Source organism: Carcharodon carcharias, chromosome 9 (genome assembly GCF_017639515.1).
Source record: "Carcharodon carcharias isolate sCarCar2 chromosome 9, sCarCar2.pri, whole genome shotgun sequence".
Classification (NCBI taxonomy): domain Eukaryota; kingdom Metazoa; phylum Chordata; class Chondrichthyes; order Lamniformes; family Lamnidae; genus Carcharodon; species Carcharodon carcharias.
Genome location: NC_054475.1, coordinates 172,636,686 through 172,656,073, shown reverse-complemented (window position 1 = coordinate 172,656,073; position 19,388 = coordinate 172,636,686). Strand labels below are relative to the sequence as shown.

At 50.7% G+C, this 19,388-nt stretch overlaps 2 protein-coding genes across 2 annotated transcripts in view; both read left to right on the top strand.

Annotated features, from left to right (window-relative positions):
• hprt1 (hypoxanthine phosphoribosyltransferase 1) overlaps window positions 1-1,194 on the top strand; it is a 36,883-nt gene extending 35,689 nt beyond the window's left edge. The window contains exon 9 of the mRNA XM_041195858.1: window positions 956-1,194. Coding sequence (XP_041051792.1) covers window positions 956-1,003 — 48 coding nt within the window. The 3' untranslated portion in view covers window positions 1,004-1,194. The remainder of the gene's footprint in view (window positions 1-955) is intronic.
• An 11,297-nt stretch (window positions 1,195-12,491) lies between these two features.
• The window catches only part of LOC121282117 (importin subunit alpha-4-like), a 122,296-nt gene continuing 115,399 nt past the window's right edge, over window positions 12,492-19,388 (top strand). The window contains exon 1 of the mRNA XM_041195602.1: window positions 12,492-12,603. Coding sequence (XP_041051536.1) covers window positions 12,535-12,603 — 69 coding nt within the window. The 5' untranslated portion in view covers window positions 12,492-12,534. The remainder of the gene's footprint in view (window positions 12,604-19,388) is intronic.

Below are 19,388 nucleotides of genomic sequence, written 5' to 3'. Positions count from 1 at the left end.
TAGTCATTTCCTTTGTTTAATCGAAGGTTGGACCTCAAACTGAGGTTTGTATTTGAATATCGAAAAAATGCCCCTTTTCCCCTGACTCTAATTTCATCACTGTCGCTGAATTCTTTGATTGTGTGTGCAAGACATGTTGCTAATTGGGGTGATCTGTGGTGTGTGAGGAGGTGGGGTGTCAGGGTGTAGGGAAGAGGTAGTTGTCCTGCGTTAATCTAACCACCTCAAAGGAACCACTTTGACAGAAGCAAGCACCCATTGTGAAGAAAATTTTTCGAATCCCATTCTTAGATTTCTATTTATCCTTAATATATGAGGGAGAAGGGGCTAGATGAATATGTTGATGGGGTTAGATGAAGCAGGATAAGAGGAAGCAAAACACTGGCAGTGACCAATCAGACCAAATGGTCCATTTTTGTGCTGTAAATACTTTCTACTGTTTGGACCTCTGTCCTACTGACCTATGCTCAAATTTAAAATAATTTTCTGCATTCACTTAACTTAATCTCATTTACATCTGTAAAATTGCCTCTCTGGTCTGATATTTTTATCCATAATTCAGACCCTGACATGAGGAACCAGCCCTGTGTCTCCTCCTTGCTGTGCTCCAGCACTAGAATCTCTCCCTTGTAACTCAGTGACCAGAACAAGACTCAGTGCTCAAGGAGGTCTGACCAGAACTGCACCTAGTTACAAAGTGCAATCTGGCTAGAGCCCGGTACAGTTTGATCACTGCTTTCTCCAGCTTGTATTGAACCATTTGACTATATAGTTAACATTCTATTGGCTTTATTTCACCATCCATGGAGCCTGTGGTTTATTCATTCCTGTGTAAGTTCTTTCCCCTTGACTGCATTAAATCTAAATCCAGATCATTGATGTAAACTTGTGACTGTGGTAGTTCCAGCATTGATCCCCTGGTGCTGGTGACACTTCTACTTATTTTCTCTTTCAGCATATTTGTGTAATCAGTGAAAAGGGAAGGGAGAAGTACAAGGCATGAGGTGCGTGACACTTCAATGGACTGTCGGATTGCATTGGTTGAAACCTCCTGAAAATTTGCTGTGGAAGATAATCTAGTGCCATGCTGTGTGCTTGTTACTGTCTGTGAATTAGATATTTAAAGGCCCATCATGAACATGCTTAAGTATTTTATTTTTGTACTGTAAAACATAAAGCCAGAATCTATCATCACCTTCTGTCATTTCCATTTCATTGTGCAGTTATTGCCTGAATTATGTTCTCTTGACAAAACATTTGCCAACCTCAGCAAATATTTAAACAATTAGTGAGAAACAGTAAAGGAACCTGAAGTAGCAATATTCACTATAAACGCAAGAGTTTCCACTAAGGTGGTCTGAATGGTGGTTGTTTATACTGAGCTGTGACTCCTGGTGCTGGGGTTGGTCTTGCTGTAAAAGGGCTGCCATCAAAGGGATTCTTCCACACTCTGAGAATTCACCACAGCTGAAGGGAGGGCCATGGCAGAGAGACTGAGACCAGTGGGGGTGGGGGGTCTAACTGGAACCAGAATCGCTTTTCGAAGCCAAGGAAGGCATGGGCTTCACTTTGAAAGAACCCCCTCCCCCTCTTTTAAATCCTACCAGGCAGAGTGGTGTGATGTTTAGGGCTGTGGTCTCTCTCTGCACTGGTCAGCGAGAACAAGAGAGGAGAATCTGATGGACCGCTTCTTCCTCCTCCACAGCAGAGCTGCACAGTATAATTTTTGCTCCAGTTGGTTCAGTTGGTTTCAGCATCGAGTGCTGTTGGTTGTTTAACAATGAGCTGAGACTGATCCCGTCTGTAATTGCCTTCCGGATCATTATCAGAACTAATCAAAAGTCAGCTGAAGTAGAATGGGAAAACAAGTTAAAAGGTAGCAAAAACAGAAAATGCTGGAAAAACTCAGCAGGTCTGACAGCATCTGTGGAGAGAGAAAGAGTTAACGTTTTGAGTCCGTAAGACCCTTCTTCAGACCTTAAAAGGTAAGATGATAGAGAAACAGTGGCAGACATTTAAGATCTGTCATAACTCTCAACAAAGATACATTCGATTCAGGAAGAAAGACTCTATGAGAAGCATACACCATCCGTGCTAACTACGGAAGTTAGGATGAAATCGAGTTGAAAAAGATGTACAATGCTGCAAAGCTTAGTTGTAGGCCAGTAGATTAGAAAAATTTTAGAAAGCAGCAAAGATGGCTAAAAAATAATAGAGGGAAAAATTGGAATATGAAAAAAAACTAGCAAGAAATATAAAAACAGACAGGAAAAGTATATAAAAAGGAAAAGAGTAACAAAAGTGAGTGTTGGTCCCTTGGGTGAGACTGGAGAATTAATATTGGGAAACAAGGAAATTGCAGAGACTTTGAACAAGTATTTTGTATCTGTCTTCAGGAATAATAGATAATCAAGAAGCAAGTGGGAGGGAGGAACTTAAAATAGTCACAGTTGCTAGAGAAAGAATACCAGGGAAACAAATAGGACTACAGGCTGACAAGTCCCCTAGGTGGTTTTCCACCTAGGGCTGTAAAAGAAATGGCTACAGAGACAGTGGATGCATTGCTTGTAATCTTCTAAAATTCCCTAGATTCTGGAAAGGTCCCAGCACATTGCAAAATAGCGAAAGTAACACCTCTATTCAACAAAGGAGGGAGACAGAAAATAAACCATAGGCCAGTTAGTCTAACATCTGTTATTGGGAAAATGCTGGAATCCATTATTAAGGAAATAGTAGCAGGACATTTAGAAAATCACAATACAATCAGAGGCAATATCGTTTTGTGAAAGGGAACTCGTGTTTGACAAATTTATTAGAATACTGTGGGGATGTTACAAGCAGATAAAGGCAAACCTGGAGATCTTTGGATTTCCAAAAGGCATTTGATAAGGCTTTGCATCAAAGGTTACTGCACAAGAGCTCATGTTATTGGGGTTGATATATTAACATGGATAGAGGATTGACTAACCAACAGGAAATAGGGAGTCAGGATAAATGGGTCATTTTCATGTTGACAAACTATTGGGAGTGCCGCAGGGATCAGTGCTGGGGCCTCAACTATTTACAAACTACTAATGCTACAGAGATGGGTAGGAAAGCAAGTTGTGAGGAGGACACAAAAAGTTTGCAAAGGGACATATATTGGTTAGGTGAGCGGGCAAAAATTTGGCAGATCATAAAAAAATAGGCCATTCAGCCCATCTAGCTTGCTCTGTCATTCACTAAATCATGGTTGATTTGATTGTGGCCAAATGTGGGAAAATATGAGGTTGCCTGTCCAGTTTGACAAGAAGAATAGAAAAGCGGAATATTATTTAAATGGAGAGAGACTGCAGAATGCTGCAGTACAGGAGTCACAAGAAGTTAGTGTGCAGGTAATATACCAAATAGGAGCAGAAGTAGGCCATTCAGCCCCTTGAGCCTGCTGCGCCATTCAATAAGATCATGGCTGATCTGTTTGTGTTTCGAATTCCAAATTTCCATGTACTCCCAATAAACTTTGATTCTTTTGAATCTATCTACTCTGCCTTAAAAATATTCAATGATGCAAGTGTGCGATGACGTCGGGACGCTTACCCAATGTCATCATGCACTGTTTTACTCCCATTTGGGTCAGGCGCACGCCAAGGGGGGGGGGATAAAAAGGGTCAACAGCAGTGCCAGCATGAGTAGTGTGCAATTTCAGAGATAGTTTGCTGCTGGCTGCTTGTTGGTACTTGGCAGCTTCATCTCTGTTCAGGGCTTCATTCTCAGCATTTCCCAGTTTCATTGCTGTCTACCAGGCCCCTGGCGGATTCAGACAGTATGGACCCTTCCAGGCATCAGACATCTTCCCTTACCCTGGGGATTGTGGTCTCTGCTGGAGGACCTCCTCTGAAGAGGAAGAGGGGCAGAAGGGACTGGAGGCCAGGTGTCCCCATGCAGCTTCCAGGGGAGCGACCTCTGGGAGGAGAGGTGCAGGCACAGGGGGTGCAGGACCAGCAGGTAGTCCACTGGAGGAAGAGGATCTTGATGCAGCTCCACAGGCCACAGATGATGAGTCCAGTAGTGAGTCCGAAGAGGAGAACGCTGGGGCCATGGAGCCAGACCTTGGTAACCTCCAGGGAAGCAGGGACGCCTTGATCCAGCGCCCCTTCAGCTAGGCTACGAAAGATAATTTTCAAACGCATGCCAGGGTGGCCGCCACCATCCCATATGTCTGAAAGGGCCCTTTCATTTGAACACAAAGAACACTCAGCACCTGTGCAATAAAGTTCAGAGCAACGTACGTCCATCATTACTTACTGGCATTCCGTGCACCAATGAAATAAAAAGGTGAAGCACACTCAGGCCATGGTGAGAAAAACAATATTTATCTCATTTTGGCACTTCCAAACTATTCACATAAACTTCTCTGGTCTTCATTCCCAGACCAGTATAGATAAAGTAAACATAAAATCACCCATGACCAGTCGCTCTTGTGCTCATGGTGCCTTTGACTTACGTTTGCGAGTGCTACGTCTTAGTGCTCCCCCCTCGCTGGCACTTGCATTGGAGACAGCCTGCTCTCTCTGCTGTCTTGTTGGTCTTCATGACCTTGGCGGCCATCCTCTGGCCAGTGGAGCCTGTGCTGGCTCTGCCTGGGAGGGAGTGGCCAGTGCCACGTCTGGCATCTCCCCAGTCGCTGCAGCCTCATCAGATGCCGCGGTCACTGGCAGAGGGGTGGAGGAGCTGATGCTGTCATTTGGAGCACTCTGACAGGAACCCGCAGAAACAACAGGCAGCTCGTGCACCATCGTGAGGTCGCTATGGAGCTCCCTGCTCACCATTGACAAACAGGCAGCTAGCTGGGATACTGGGTGCCTCATCCATCTCCCACACTGACACTGATCACCTGAGGTCAGTGCCTGTGTGAGAACTTGCAGGTTCGAGAGCAACCCCAGGAACCCCTGATTCCCTGGAGCTGCCTCTCCATGAGGGTTGCCGCTCTCTCAATAGAGGAGGCAGTGCGTTCGGCCATGAGGGTCAACGCAGTGCTCATTCTCTGCATGGACCCTTCCATCACGGTGACCACGGCACACAGACCCTCATGGATCTCCGCCAGATCCTCCCGCACATCTCACTGGACATCCAGCATCTGGCGCCTAATGGACGACTCCATAAACTCATCATCAGCCTTCGACTGAGCATCGTCCTGGTTCCCAGCAGTCCTCGGACTGCCATCGCGCTGGGCACTCTCTGCCTCCGCCTGCACTTCAAGCGATTGTGAAGTGCCCTCACCAATGTGCACCGAGATACTAGCCACCATTCTAATGCCAATGAGGTGCTGGTATCTGCGCTGGTGCCTGCTTCAGAGAGCGGGTGTGATGCAGGTGTAAATAACGCCTGGTGGTCCTCCGGTGTCAGGGATGGCCCTTCGGGGTCTGGAAATTGAATGCCTGCTGGCGAACGTAAAAGGGAGAAGGACATGTCATTAGTTAAAGTCATCACACTGTCATTGTGCATGCCAGGTGAGACAATGGAGATCTGCATCATGGTGCCATCGTCTTCCAATGATCAATGGGGACTCCAGGTTCGAGGCTCACATCAATGAAAAGACTACACTAGAATGGTTGCACAAGCTGAAATTCTCACCTCTGTACACTGCACGCTTACCTTCATCTGGCACCCCCGCCTCTCCACGCCCGGTTGCACATGGGAAATGCCGGCTCTTGAGCTCGAGGGCATCTTGCACAAACCTCGGGATCAGGAGGCTAGAGGGGCCTCCGCCAGTCCGCAACCTTTCTATAGTGTTGTGGGTTGTCTGCTCCTGAAACAGAAGAGCATTGATTAGTCCACTTTCTACCTGCAGCGCCATTGTAGCCTGGCCAACCCCAGCTGAGGATCACCTCACAGGGCATATCCGAGTCATGGCCCTCAAGCTTCAAGGCACTCAATCCAAGCAGCCAGGGCTCACCCCCTTGGCCAGCTCCAGTGTCATTGACAGTTAGCACTCAGATCTTTGCACCCGAGGACCAATTGGGGGTGGCCCAACTTCAATACATCTGCACACTGACCCATGCCAACACAGTACTCACCCTGAGTGCAGCAGGTGATTGAAGCGCTTCCTGCACTGTATCCAGGAGTGCTGCATCATGTCTTGGCTGCTGACCAGTGCTGCGACCTCCTCCTATGGTCCCTTGGTGAGGTACAGTGGCCTCCTCCTCTCACCTCCTGGCAGCTAACTACTCCATAGGACAATGAGGCATTCATCCAAAAAGCGGGGGGTCGAGTGTCCGCCTGACCTGCCCTCCCTCCAGGGGCTGCCTGGGCCGCTATTGGACCAAGTGGCTGACAGGCCCCCACCCCCGCTTGGCCCTTCTCAGCCAGTGCAGAGCCGCGTTTCATGCTGGGCGGGCCTTAATTGGCCCACCAGCGTGAAACCGCAATCAAGGCCTGATCGCGGGCAGCAGTCAGTTTCACGGCCGATCCCAGGCCCACCCACCCGATGAGGGGAAAATCCTGCCCCTGGAGTATTGTGTCCAATTTTGGTCTCCTTACTTGAGGGACATACTTGTCTTGGAAACAGTTCAGAGAAGGTTCATTAGGCTGATTCCTGGGATAAAGGGATTGTCTGTTATATGAGGGGTTGAGCAGGTGAGCACAGCCTTAAGGGGTTAGGATAGGAAGTGGCCATATCTTTGTAGAGTTAACAGACCAAAATGAGATGACAACAGGAAGAGCTGTTGAGACTGTTTATTTGTTTAATTAATTTTATTACTTTAGACGTCAGAGTACAGACAAATAAACACACAAAATGCTGGAAATATATAGTAGGTCTGGCAGCATCTAGGAGAGAGAAAGAGTCAACATTTCAGCTTTACAGATGGATGTGATTGTAACAATGCAGAATCAGGTCTTTAATGAGATATACCAACTACACAATGAACGGTCAGGCCTAACAATTTACGATTCCGATGTAAGTGCAGCATACTGTGGGATTTTTAAAATTCATTTGTGGGATCTGTGTGTTACTGGCAAGGCCAGTATTTATTACCCATTCCTAATTGCCCTTGAGAAGGTGGTGGTGAGCCGCCTTCTTGAACCGCTGCAGTTCATGTGGTGTAGGTACACCCACAGTGCTGTTAGGGAGAGTTCCAGGATTTTGACCCAGCGACAGTAAAGGAACAGCAATATATTTCCAAGTCAGGATGGTGTGCGACTTGGAGGAGAAATTGCAGGTCCCCATGCATCTGCTGCCCTTGTTCTTTGAGATGGTAGTGATCGCGGGTTTGGACGGTGTTGTTGTAGGGGCCTTAGTGAATTGCTGCAGTACATCTTGGATATGTCATACATTGTGTGGCAGGTGGAGGGAGTGAAACGCAGAACAGGTTCGATGGGCCGAATGACCTACTTGTATTTGTTATAATCTTAATAAGGTGGTGGATGGGGTGTTGATCAAGTGAGCTACTTTGTCCTGGATGATGCTGAGCTTCTTGAATGTTTTTGGTGCTGCACTCATCCAAGCAAGTGGAAAATGTTCCAACACAATTCTCATTTGTGCCTTATAGAGGTGGACAGGCTTTGGGAAGTTGTGATTCGTTCACAAATCATACTAATTCCACCTTCAGTCCAACATGCATTGCATACTACCACTAAATCACTGTACATTAAAAGGTACCTAAAAGTGACATCAGAATAACATGAAGCCAGTGAAAAGCACTCCATTGTTGTCAATCTCTTCTAAACATTCTGCACCATAGCTAGATTGCCATCACAAATCTTCTCATAATTTTATTACTACAAATACAAGTGACCAGATTAACAACAGAGGTTGCATCATCACTGACTCCAGATCCAATGAGATCTCATGGCATTAGGTCAAACATGGGCAAGGAATCCTCCACTGATCACCATCCTCCCTCAACTGATGAATCAGTGAGTGGACAATGGATGAGTCAGTGATGGGTGAATTGCCCAGTCATTTCCCACACCCAGGGTCATTGCCCCCTGTAGTAATCTGATATGTAATATACCTTTAAGAGAAGTGTTGTAATGTAAGATCACATGATCTTAATGCCTAATAGCAGAGAGCACAGGCTGCCTCTGTGGGAGAGTCTTGAGTTTGATACTGAAGAGTGAAGAGTTTTGAGTTGTGAGCACACAAGTTTACTTTGTAAGAAAACAACATGTGTTTATTCCAACGATCTCGGGATGTTCTCTGCCTCTGTACCAACTCGGTCACCCCAAAATAAGCATGCAACCTGGATCCTTTAGCCCCAACAAAACAAAGGGCACGGCTTATTGCACCCCACCCCCCCCAAGGTCATTGCCGCCATGACCACCCCCCACCCCCTAACCAACCCCCACTGGATTTGGTGCACCATCGCTTCTGCCTGTGCATCCTCACTTGTCTTTTGAAATAAAAACAGAAATTGCTGGAAAAACTCAGCAGGTCTGACAGCGTCTGTGGAGAGAGAAACAGAGTTAATGTTTCGAGTCCGTATGACTCATGTTTGCTTCAGAAGAAGTCCGTAGGGAATTGAAACGTTAACTCTGTCTTTCTCTCCACAGATGCTGTCAGACCTGAGGTTTTCTAGCATTTTCTGTTTTTGTTTCAGATTTCCAGCATCTGCAGCATTTTGCTTTTACCCACTTGTTCTTTTCTTGTTTTCACATTTCATTTTGCAACTACTGGATATGAAGGCACAGTACCCCACAGGCCAATGTACAGCATCTTCTCATGACCAGCAGCTGAAATGCCTCTAAATTGTTGGACTTACAAAAAGATGTATAAACAGAAGCATCAGAGTCCACTTGCCATGTAAGATTGATCAGTACTTGCACCTTCAGCAGTTGTTCACCTGGACCTCTGCCTCTTCAGACTTCAGCCAGGCCCATATGCCCCATCCGCCATTTCGCTTTCATCCTGACAAAGGGTCCCCAACTCTTCCCTCTCCCCCCCACTTCACTCCCCCAGCCCCCAACCACTTCTCTTCCCCACTCCCCTCCACCAGCCGCCCCCACTTCTCTCCCCCTGACCCCCCCAATCTCCCCCTCCAGCCCCCGAATCTCCCTCCACCCTCTCTACCCCTCTCTCTCCCCCAGCACCTCCAACTCCCTCCCCCACCCTCAGCCCCATTTCCCTCCCTCTCACCCAGACCCACCTCCCGCACCCTCCCCTCTCCCACCCAGCCCACGCATCTCCCTCTCCCAAACACCTCCTCCCTCACCCCCACCCTTCCCCCCTCTTGCTCTCTCCCCCCTCCTCCCACTTCTCTCTCCCCCCTCCCCACCCCACTCACCCCCTCCCCACCTCCTCCCACCCCCCCACTCCCCCCTCCCCTCTACTCCTCCCTCACCCTCCCCCCACTCCCCCCTCCCCTCTACTCCTCCCTCACCCTCCCCCCACTCCCCCCTCCCCTCTACTCCTCCCTCACCCTCCCCCCACTCCCCCCTCCCCTCTACTCCTCTCTCACCCTCCCCCCCCACTCCTCTCTCACCCTCCCCCCCCACTCCTCTCTCACCCTCCCCCCCCACTCCTCACTCACCCTCCCCCCCCACTCCTCACTCACCCTCCCCCCCCCACTCACCCTCCCCCCCCCACTCACCCTCCCCCCCCCACTCACCCTCCCCCCCCCCACTCACCCTCCCCCCCCACTCCCCTCTCACCCTCCCCCCCCCACTCACCCTCCCCCCCCACTCACCCTCCCCCCCCACTCCTCTCTCACCCTCCACCCCCCCACTCCTCTCTCACCCTCCACCCCCCCCCCACTCCTCTCTCACCCTCCACCCCCCCCCTCTCCTCTCTCACCCCCCACCCCCCCCACTCCTCTATCACCCCCCCCCACTCCTCTCTCCCCCCCCCCCACTCCTCTCTCCCCCCCCACTCACCCTCCCCCCCACTCCTCTCTCACCCTCCCCCCCCCCCACTCCTCTCTCACCCTCCACCCCCCCCCACTCCTCTCTCACCCTCCACCCCCCCCACTCCTCTCTCACCCTCCCCCCCACTCCTCTCTCACCCTCCCCCCCCCCACTCCTCTCTCCCCCCCCCACTCCTCTCTCCCCCCCCCCACTCCTCTCTCCCCCCCCCACTCACCCTCCCCCCCACTCCTCTCTCACCCTCCACCCCCCCACTCCTATCTCACCCTCCACCCCCCCCACTCCTCTCTCACCCTCCCCCCCCCACTCCTCTCTCACCCTCCACCCCCACTCCTCTCTCCCCCCCCACTCACCCTCCCCCCCACTCCTCTCTCACCCTCCACCCCCCCCCACTCCTCTCTCACCCTCCACCCCCCCCACTCCTCTCTCACCCTCCACCCCCCCCCACTCCTCTCTCACCCTCCCCCCCCCCCACTCCTCTCTCACCCTCCCCCCCCCCCACTCCTCTCTCACCCTCCCCCCCCCACTCCTCTCTCCCCCCCCCACTCCTCTCTCCCCCCCCCACTCACCCTCCCCCCCACTCCTCTCTCACCCTCCACCCCCCCCCACTCCTCTCTCACCCTCCACCCCCCCACTCCTCTCTCACCCTCCACCCCCCCACTCCTCTCTCACCCTCCACCCCCCCACTCCTCTCTCACCCTCCACCCCCCCCACTCCTCTCTCACCCTCCACCCCCCCCACTCCTCTCTCACCCTCCACCCCCCCCCACTCCTCTCTCACCCTCCACCCCCCCACTCCTCTCTCACCCCCCCCACTCCTCTCTCCCCCCCCCACTCCTCTCTCACCCTCCACCCCCCCCACTCCTCTCTCACCCTCCACCCCCCCCACTCCTCTCTCACCCTCCACCCCCCCCCACTCCTCTCTCACCCTCCCCCCCCCACTCCTCTCTCACCCTCCCCCCCCCACTCCTCTCTCACCCCCCACCCCCCCCCACTCCTCTCTCCCCCCCCACTCACCCTCCCCCCCACTCCTCTCTCACCCTCCCCCCCCCACTCCTCTCTCACCCTCCCCCCCCCCACTCCTCTCTCACCCTCCACCCCCCCCACTCCTCTCTCCCACCCCCACTCCTCTCTCCCCCCCCCACTCCTCTCTCCCCCCCCCCACTCCTCTCTCCCCCCCCCACTCACCCTCCCCCCCACTCCTCTCTCACCCTCCACCCCCCCCCACTCCTCTCTCATCCTCCACCCCCCCACTCCTCTCTCACCCTCCCCCCCCCCACTCCTCTCTCACCCTCCCCCCCCCCACTCCTCTCTCACCCTCCCCCCCCCCACTCCTCTCTCACCCTCCACCCCCCCCACGCCTCTCTCCCCCCCCCCCACTCCTCTCTCCCCCCCCCCACTCCTCTCTCCCCCCCCCACTCCTCTCTCCTCCCCCCACTCACCCTCTCCTCCCCCCACTCACCCTCCCCCCCACTCCTCTCTCCCCCCCCACTCACCCTCCCCCCCACTCCTCTCTCCCCCCCCACTCACCCTCCCCCCCACTCCTCTCTCCCCCTCCCCCCCCCACTCCTCTCTCCTCCCCCCCACTCACCCTCCCCCACACTCCTCTCTCCCCCTCCCCCCCCACTCCTCTCTCCCCCCTCCCCCACACACTCCTCTCTCCCCCCTCCCCCACACACTCCTCTCTCCCCCTCCCCCCCCACTCCTCTCTCCCCCCCCCCACTCACCCTCCCCCCCACTCCTCTCTCCCCCCCCCACTCCTCTCTCCCCCCCCCCCCCACTCCTCTCTCCCCCCCCCCCACTCCTCTCTCCCCCCCCCCCCACTCCTCTCTCCCCCCCCCCCCACTCCTCTCTCCCCCCCCCCACTCCTCTCTCCCCCCCCCACTCACCCTCTCCTCCCCCCACTCACCCTCTCCTCCCCCCACTCACCCTCCCCCCCACTCCTCTCTCCCCCCCCACTCACCCTCCCCCCCACTCCTCTCTCCCCCTCCCCCCCCACTCCTCTCTCCTCCCCCCCACTCACCCTCCCCCCCACTCCTCTCTCCCCCCCCCCCCACTCACCCTCCTCCCCCCCCACTCCTCTCTCCCCCCCCCCACTCACCCTCCCCCCCCCACTCCTCTCTCCCCCCCCCACTCAACCCTCCCCCCCCCACTCCTCTCTCCCCCCCCCCCCACTCCTCTCTCTCCCCCCCCCCCCCACTCCTCTCTCCCCCCCCCCCCCCACTCCTCTCTCCCCCCCCCCCCACTCCTCTCTCCCCCCCCCCCCCCACTCCTCTCTCCCCCCCCCCCCACTCCTCTCTCCCCCCCCCCCCCCCCACTCCTCTCTCCCCCCCCCCCCCACTCCTCTCTCCCCCCCCCCCCCACTCCTCTCTCCCCCCCCCCCCACTCCTCTCTCCCCCCCCCCCCCCACTCCTCTCTCCCCCCCCCCACTCCTCTCTCCCCCCCCCCCCCCCCACTCCTCTCTCACCCTCCCCCCCCCCACTCCTCTCTCCCCCCCCCCCCCACTCCTCTCTCCCCCCCCCCCCCCACTCCTCTCTCCCCCCCCACTCACCCCCCCCCCACTCCTCTCTCACCCTCCCCCCCCCCCCCCCCCCACCCTCTTCAATGCGGCCGCCTCTGCGTGCGCGCCCCCATATGCCAAACGTACTCGGGGCCGCGCCCGGATTCCGCGCTCAGCCCGAGTGGAGTGGCCGCCATGTCGGAGCCGGAGCGGCTGGAGAATCACCGGATCCGTAACTTCAAAAACAAGGGCCGCGATGTCGAGGTAACCGGGGGGAGCGGGTAACCGGAGGCCGGCTCCGGCTCTTACAATTTCCCAACCTGTAACTGGCGGCGGAGCGGTGTCTGTTCCCCGGTTCTTGTGAGGGGGAGGCTGAGGCTCTGCGGCCTAAAACACGTCTCGCCGGAGCTTCAACCCCACAGCCCCGCCCCCCATTCTCTCTCCCCCCCCCCCCCAAACTCCGCCCCTCAATACCAACCCCATCAAAACCCCGCCCCCCAGCCCCCCCACCCCCAAAGCCCTGCCCCCCCCAGCCCCACCCCAAAGCCTCGCCTCTAGCCCCACCCCAAAGCCCCGCCCCTGTTTCAACCCCACCAAATTCGCGCCCCCAGCCCCACCCCAAAGCTCCGCCCCTCAGTCCCAACCCCACTAAATTCGTGCCCCCCCAGCCCCACTCACCCAAAGCTTTGACCCCCAAAGCCCCACCCCCAATTCCGGCCATCAAGTCCTGCCCCCAACCACCCATCCAAGCCCTGCCCCTGCCCCACCCCCTAGCCCTGCCCATGCCCCACCCAAACCCCTGTCCAAGCTCCACCCCCAATCCCCATCTAAGCCCCACCCCAAACCCCCATCCCTCCCAACCTCTCCAGCCCCACTAGACTTGAATGTAGGAGGGTTGATCAGTAACTCCGTGGAAAATTGGTGGGATGGTAAGTAGGAGGATAGCCTTAGATTGCAGGATGATATAGTCAGGCTGGTCAGATAGGCTTCTCAGTGGCAAATGAAATTTAATCCTGATAAGTGTGAGGTGATGCACTTGGGCAGGACAAACAAGGCATGGGAATACATGATGAATGGTAAGACCCTGGGACGTACCAAGGATCAGAGGGACCTTGGTGTTCATGTCTACTGGTTCCTTAAGGTAGTGGACAGGTAGATAAGTTGGTTAAGGCATATGGGGTACTTGCCTTTATTAGCTGAGGCATAGAATATAAGAGCAGGGAGGTTATGCTGGAACTGTATAAAATGCTGGTTAGGCCACAGCTAGAGTATTGCATGCAGTTCTGGAATCCGCATTATAGGAAGGATGTGATTGTACTAGAAACAGTGCAGAGGAGGTTTACCAGGATGTTGCCTGGGCTGGAGAGTTTTAGTTATGAAGAGAGATTGGATAGACTGGGGTTATTTTCCCTGGAGCAGAGGAGATTGAGGTGTATAAAATTATGAGGGGCGTAGATAGGATAGACAGGAAGGAACTTTTCCCCTTGGTGGAGGGGTCAATAACCAGGGGGCATAGATTTAAGGTAAGGGGCAGGAGGTTTAGAGGGCATGTGAGGAATTTTTTGGGAATCTGGAACTCACTGCCTGAAAGGGTGGTAGAGGCAGAAACCCTCATAACATTGAAGTAGTATTTGGATGTGCACTTGCGATGCCATGGCATACAAGGCTACGGGCCTAGTGCTGGAAAATGGGATTAGAATAGTTAGGTATTTGTTTGACCAGCGCAGACTCGATGGGCGGAAGGGCTTTTTTCTGTGCTGTATCCCTCTATGACTTTATATCTGTGTTCCTCTGATTCTGTCCTCTTGAGCATCCCCGATTTTAATTTCTCCCCCAGAAGTGGCCATGCCTTCAGCTGTCTGTACCCCAAACCCTCAAATTCCCTACTTGGCCTTCCTACTTCTCTTTCCTCCTTTAAAACCACCTAAAACCTACCTCTTTGACCAAGCTCTTTGTCATTGGAACTAATATGTGACTCTGTGTCATATTTTGTTTTATAATGCTGCTGTGGAGCACCTTGTTGTGTTGTATTATATTAAAGGTGTTATAGAAAAATAAGTAAATAACTTCACATTTCCCCACACATTCCATCTGCTGTTGTCTTTCCCTCTCACTTTTATCTTCCATATACATTCTTCCATATCTCTTTATGTCATCCTCAGCTTGTTTCCCACCTGACTTCATATGACCCACCATGAAGCTGGCAATAGATGAGGACATAGGAACAGGAGAAGGCCATTCAGCTCGTCGAGCCTGCTCTGCCATTCAATACGATCATGGCTGAACAAACACTTCAGTGCTTTTTATCCACACTACCCCCAGAACCCTTTATGCTTTTGTTAATCAGAAATCTATCAATCTCTACCTTAAACATACTCAATGACTGACCTTCCACAGACCTCTGGGGTACAGGATTCCAAAGGTTCACAATCCACTGAGTAAAGACATTTTTCATCATCTCGTTCTTAAGTGGCTTCCCTCTTATTTTGAAATTGTGTCCCCTGGTTCTAGACTCCCCAACCAGGGGAAACATTGTACCTGCATCTACCCTGTCTATTCCTTTAAGTGTTTTGTACGTTTCTATGAGATCACCTTTCGTTCTTCAAAAGACTAGAGAATACAGGCCCAGTTTCCCCAATCCCTCCTCATGAGACAGTCCCACCATCCCTGGAACAAGTCTGGTGAGCTTTCGTTGCACTCCCTCTATGGCAATAATATCTTTTCTGAGGTAAGGGGACCAAAACTGCACACACTACTCCGGGTGCGGTCTAATCAAACTTCTAAACTGTTGAAGCAAGACTTCACTACTCCTGTACTCAATTCCTCTTGTGACAAAGGCTAACATTCCATTAGCCTTTCTAATAGTTTGCTGCACCTGCAAGTTAGCTTTCAGTGACTAATGGACAAGGATACCCACGTCCTTTTGTACATCTACATTTTCTAATCTCTTACCATTTATGAAATGCTTTGCACGCCTGTTCCTTCTACCAAAGTGGATAACCTCACATTTTTCCACATTATATTCCATCAGCCATGTTCTTGCCCACTCACTAAATTTGTCCATTTCCTCTCGTAGTCACTTTACATCTTCCTCACAATACACATTTCCGCCTAGCTTTGTATCATCCATGAACTTGGAAATATTACATTTGGTCCCCACATCCAAATCATTGATATATATTGTGAACAGCTGGGGCCCAAGTACTGATCCTTGTGATACCCCACTAGTCACAGTCTGTCAAGGCGAGAATGACCCGTTTATTCCTACTACCTGTTTTGGCCTGTTAGCCAATCCTTAATCCATGCCAATATATTGCTTCCTATCCCATGTGCTTTTATTTTGCTAATCAGCCTCCTGTGGGGGACTTTATCAAAAGCCTTCTGAAAATCCAAGTATACTAGTCCATCAACTCTCCTTTTTCAATTTTGTTAGTAACATCCTCAAAAAACTCCCAACAAGTTCATCAAATATGTTTTCCCATTCGCAAATCCATGTGCCCATTCAGATCATGATTATCCAAATATCCATTTATCACATCCTTTATAATAGATTCTAGCATTTTCTCTACTACTAATGTAAGACTAACAGGCCCGTAGTTCCCTGTTTTCTCTCTCACTTCCTTCTTAAATAGTCGGGTGACATTTGCCACCTTCCACTCTTCTGGAACCATTCCAGAATCTGTAGAATTTTGGAAAATGATCACCAATGCATCCACTATCTCTATAGCAACCTCTTTCAAAACTGGGATGCAGAATATCAGGTCCCGGGAACTTATCAACTTTCAGTCCCATTAATTTCTCCAATACAAACTTCTCACTTATATTAATTTCCTTCAACTCTTCACTCTCCCTAGTCCCTTGGATCTCTAAATCTGGGAGATTTCCCGTACCTTCCTCAGTAAAAACAGACACAAAGTAATCATTTAGCGTCTCTGCCATTTCTCTATTTCCCATTATAAATTCTCCTGACTCTGCCTGTAATGGACCCACGTTTATCCTAGCCAAATGCTTCCTTTTTACAAACCTATAGAAGCTTTTAGGGTTTGTTTTTATGTTTTTTGCTAGATTTGCAGGACATTCTTCTGGGGGAGGGTGATCAGCCAGAGGTCGTGGTACCAATGACATGGGTAGGAAGGGGGATGTGGTCCTGCAATCAGAATTTAGGGAGCTATGTAGAAAATTAGCAAGCAGGAACTCAAATGTAGTAATCTCCGGATTACTCCCAATGCCATGTGCCAGCGAGTACAGAAATAGGAAGATAAGGCAGATCAATGCGTGGCTGAAAAGATGGTGTAGGAGGGAGGGCTTTAGATTCCTGGGGCACTGGGACTGGCTCGGGGGGAGATGGCACCTGTACAAGCCGGATGGGTTGCACCTGAACAGAGCTGGGACTGAGTTCCTTGTGGGGCGTTTTGCTAGTGCTTTTGGGAGGGCTTAAAACTAACTTGGCAGGGGTGTGGGAACCAAGAGAAAATATTAGAGAGGAATACCAGGGTGCACAAAATACTGGGAGGGACAGATAGCACTATTATAGAGAATAATAAGTTAATAGGTAAAGCCGGGTCAAGGGAGAAAGTAGCAAAATCTAAATCAGGGTTACTGTGCATGTATATGAAAGCATGGAGTATAGTAAATAAGACTGGGGAGTTACAGGTGCAGAATGCCATGTGGAAATATGATGTTGTGGCGATAACAGAGACCTGGCTCCAGGAAGGGCAGAACTGGGTGTTAAGTACTCCCGGGTACAAGGTGTTCAGAAGAGACAGGAAAGGAGGAAGGATGGTGGTATTGGTTAAGGAGAGCATTGCAGTTCTGGAGAAAGAGGATGTCCCAGAAAGTTCAAGGATAAAATCAAGTTGGCTAGAGCTAAGGAACAAAAAGGATGTAACAAGACCATAAGATGCAGGAGCAGAAGTAGGCCATTCAGCCCATCGAGTCTGCTCTGCTATTCAATAAGATCATAGCTGATCTGATAATCCTCAACTCAACTTTCCTGCCATTTCCCCATAACCCTCAATTCCCTTACTGATTAAAAATCTGTCCATCTCCGCCTTGAATATACTTAATGACCCAGCCTCTACAGTCCTCTGCGATAAAGAATTCCACAGATTGAGAGAAGAAATTCCTCCTCATCACTGTTTTAAATGGGTGCCCCCTTACTCTGAGATTCTGCCAGCTGGTCCTAGACTCTCCCACAAGGGGAAACAACCTCTCAGCATCTACCCTGTCAAGCCCCCTAAGAGTCTTATATGTTTCAATAAGGCTGCCTCTCATTCTTCTAAACTCCAATGAGTACAGGCCCAACCTACTCAACCTCTCCTCATAAGAAAATCCCACCATCCCTGGGCTCAACCTAGTGAATCTTCTCTGGACTGCTTCCAATGCCAGTATATCTTTCCTTAGATAAGGGGACCAAAACTGTTCACAGTGTTCTCGGTGTAGTCCAACCAGTGCCTTGTATAGTTTTTAGCAATACCTCCCTATTTTTATACTCTATTCCCTTTGAAATAAAGGCCAACATTCCATTTGCCTTACCTATTAACTGTTGAACTTGTATGTTAGCTTTTTGGGTTTCATGCCCGAGGACCCCCAAATCCCTCTGTGCTGCAGCTTTCTTCAGTCTTTCTCCGTTTAAATAATATTCAGATCCTCTATTCTTCCTGCCAAAGTGCATAACCTCACACTTGTCCACTTACATTCCATCTGCCACATTTTTGCCCACTTACTTAACCTCTGTAGACTCTGTCATCCTCATCACTTGCCTTCCCACCTATTTTTGTGGCATCCACAAACTTCCCTCATCCAAGTAATTAATATATATTGTAAATAATTGTGGCCCCAGCATTGATCCGTGTAGTACTCCACCAGCTACAGGTTGCCATCCTGAAAACGCACCCCCCCTCCCCCCACATATCCTAACTCTGTCTTCTATTAGTTGGCCAGTCCTCTATCCACTCTATCTATGCGAATATACACCCCCAACACCATGGGCTCTTATCTTATTAAGTAGCCTTATGTGTGGTACCTTATCGAACGTCTTTTAGAAATCCAAATATACTATATCTACTGGTTCCCCTTTATCTATCCTGCTTGTTACTTGCTCAAAGAATTCTAATAAATTTGTCAGGTGTGATATCCCCTTCATGAAGCCATGCTGACTCTGCTTGATTAGATTATGTGTTTCTAAATGCTCTGCTATTACATCCTTTATATTAGACTCCAACATTTTCCCAGTGACAGATGTTAAGCTAACTGGCCTATAGTTACCTGTTTTTTGTCTCCCTCCCTTTTGAATAAGGATGTTACAGTGGCAGTTTTCCAATCCTCTGGGACTTGTCCAGAATCTAAGGTCTCTTGGAAGATTACTACCAGTGCATCCACTATCTCTGCAGTTATTTCCTTTAATATCCTAGGATGCAAGCCATCAGGTTCAGGGGACTTATCGGCCTTTAGCCCCATTAGTTTCTCTAGTACCTTTTCTGTAGTGATAGTTATTATATTTATTTCCTCCCCCACTTTTTCCCCATGATTATTTAGTATATTTGGAATACTATTAGTGTCTTCTACTGTGAAGACTGATACAAAGTATTTATTCAACTCCTCTGCCATTTCCTGGTTCCCCATTATTATTTCCTCAGCTTCATTCTCTAAGGGGTCTATATTGACTTTGGCCTCTCTTCTTTATATATTTAAAGAAGCTCTTACTATCCATTTTTATATTACTTGCTAGTTTACCCTCAAAGTTTATTTTCTCCCTCTTTATCTTTTATTGGTCATCTTCTGTTGGTTTTTAAAACTTTCTTAATCCTCTGGCTTACCAATAATCTTTGCCACATTGTATGTTTTTTCATTCAATTTGACACTATCCTTAACTTCCTTGGTTAACCATGGTTGGATTATCCCCTTCCTGCAATCCTTCTTCCTCACTGGGATATATCTTTGTTGTGAGTCATGAACTATTTTCTTAAATGTCTGCCATTGTTCATCAACCATCTTTACTGCTAAACTCCTTTCCCAGTCCACTCCAGCCAACTCTGCCTTCATTCCTT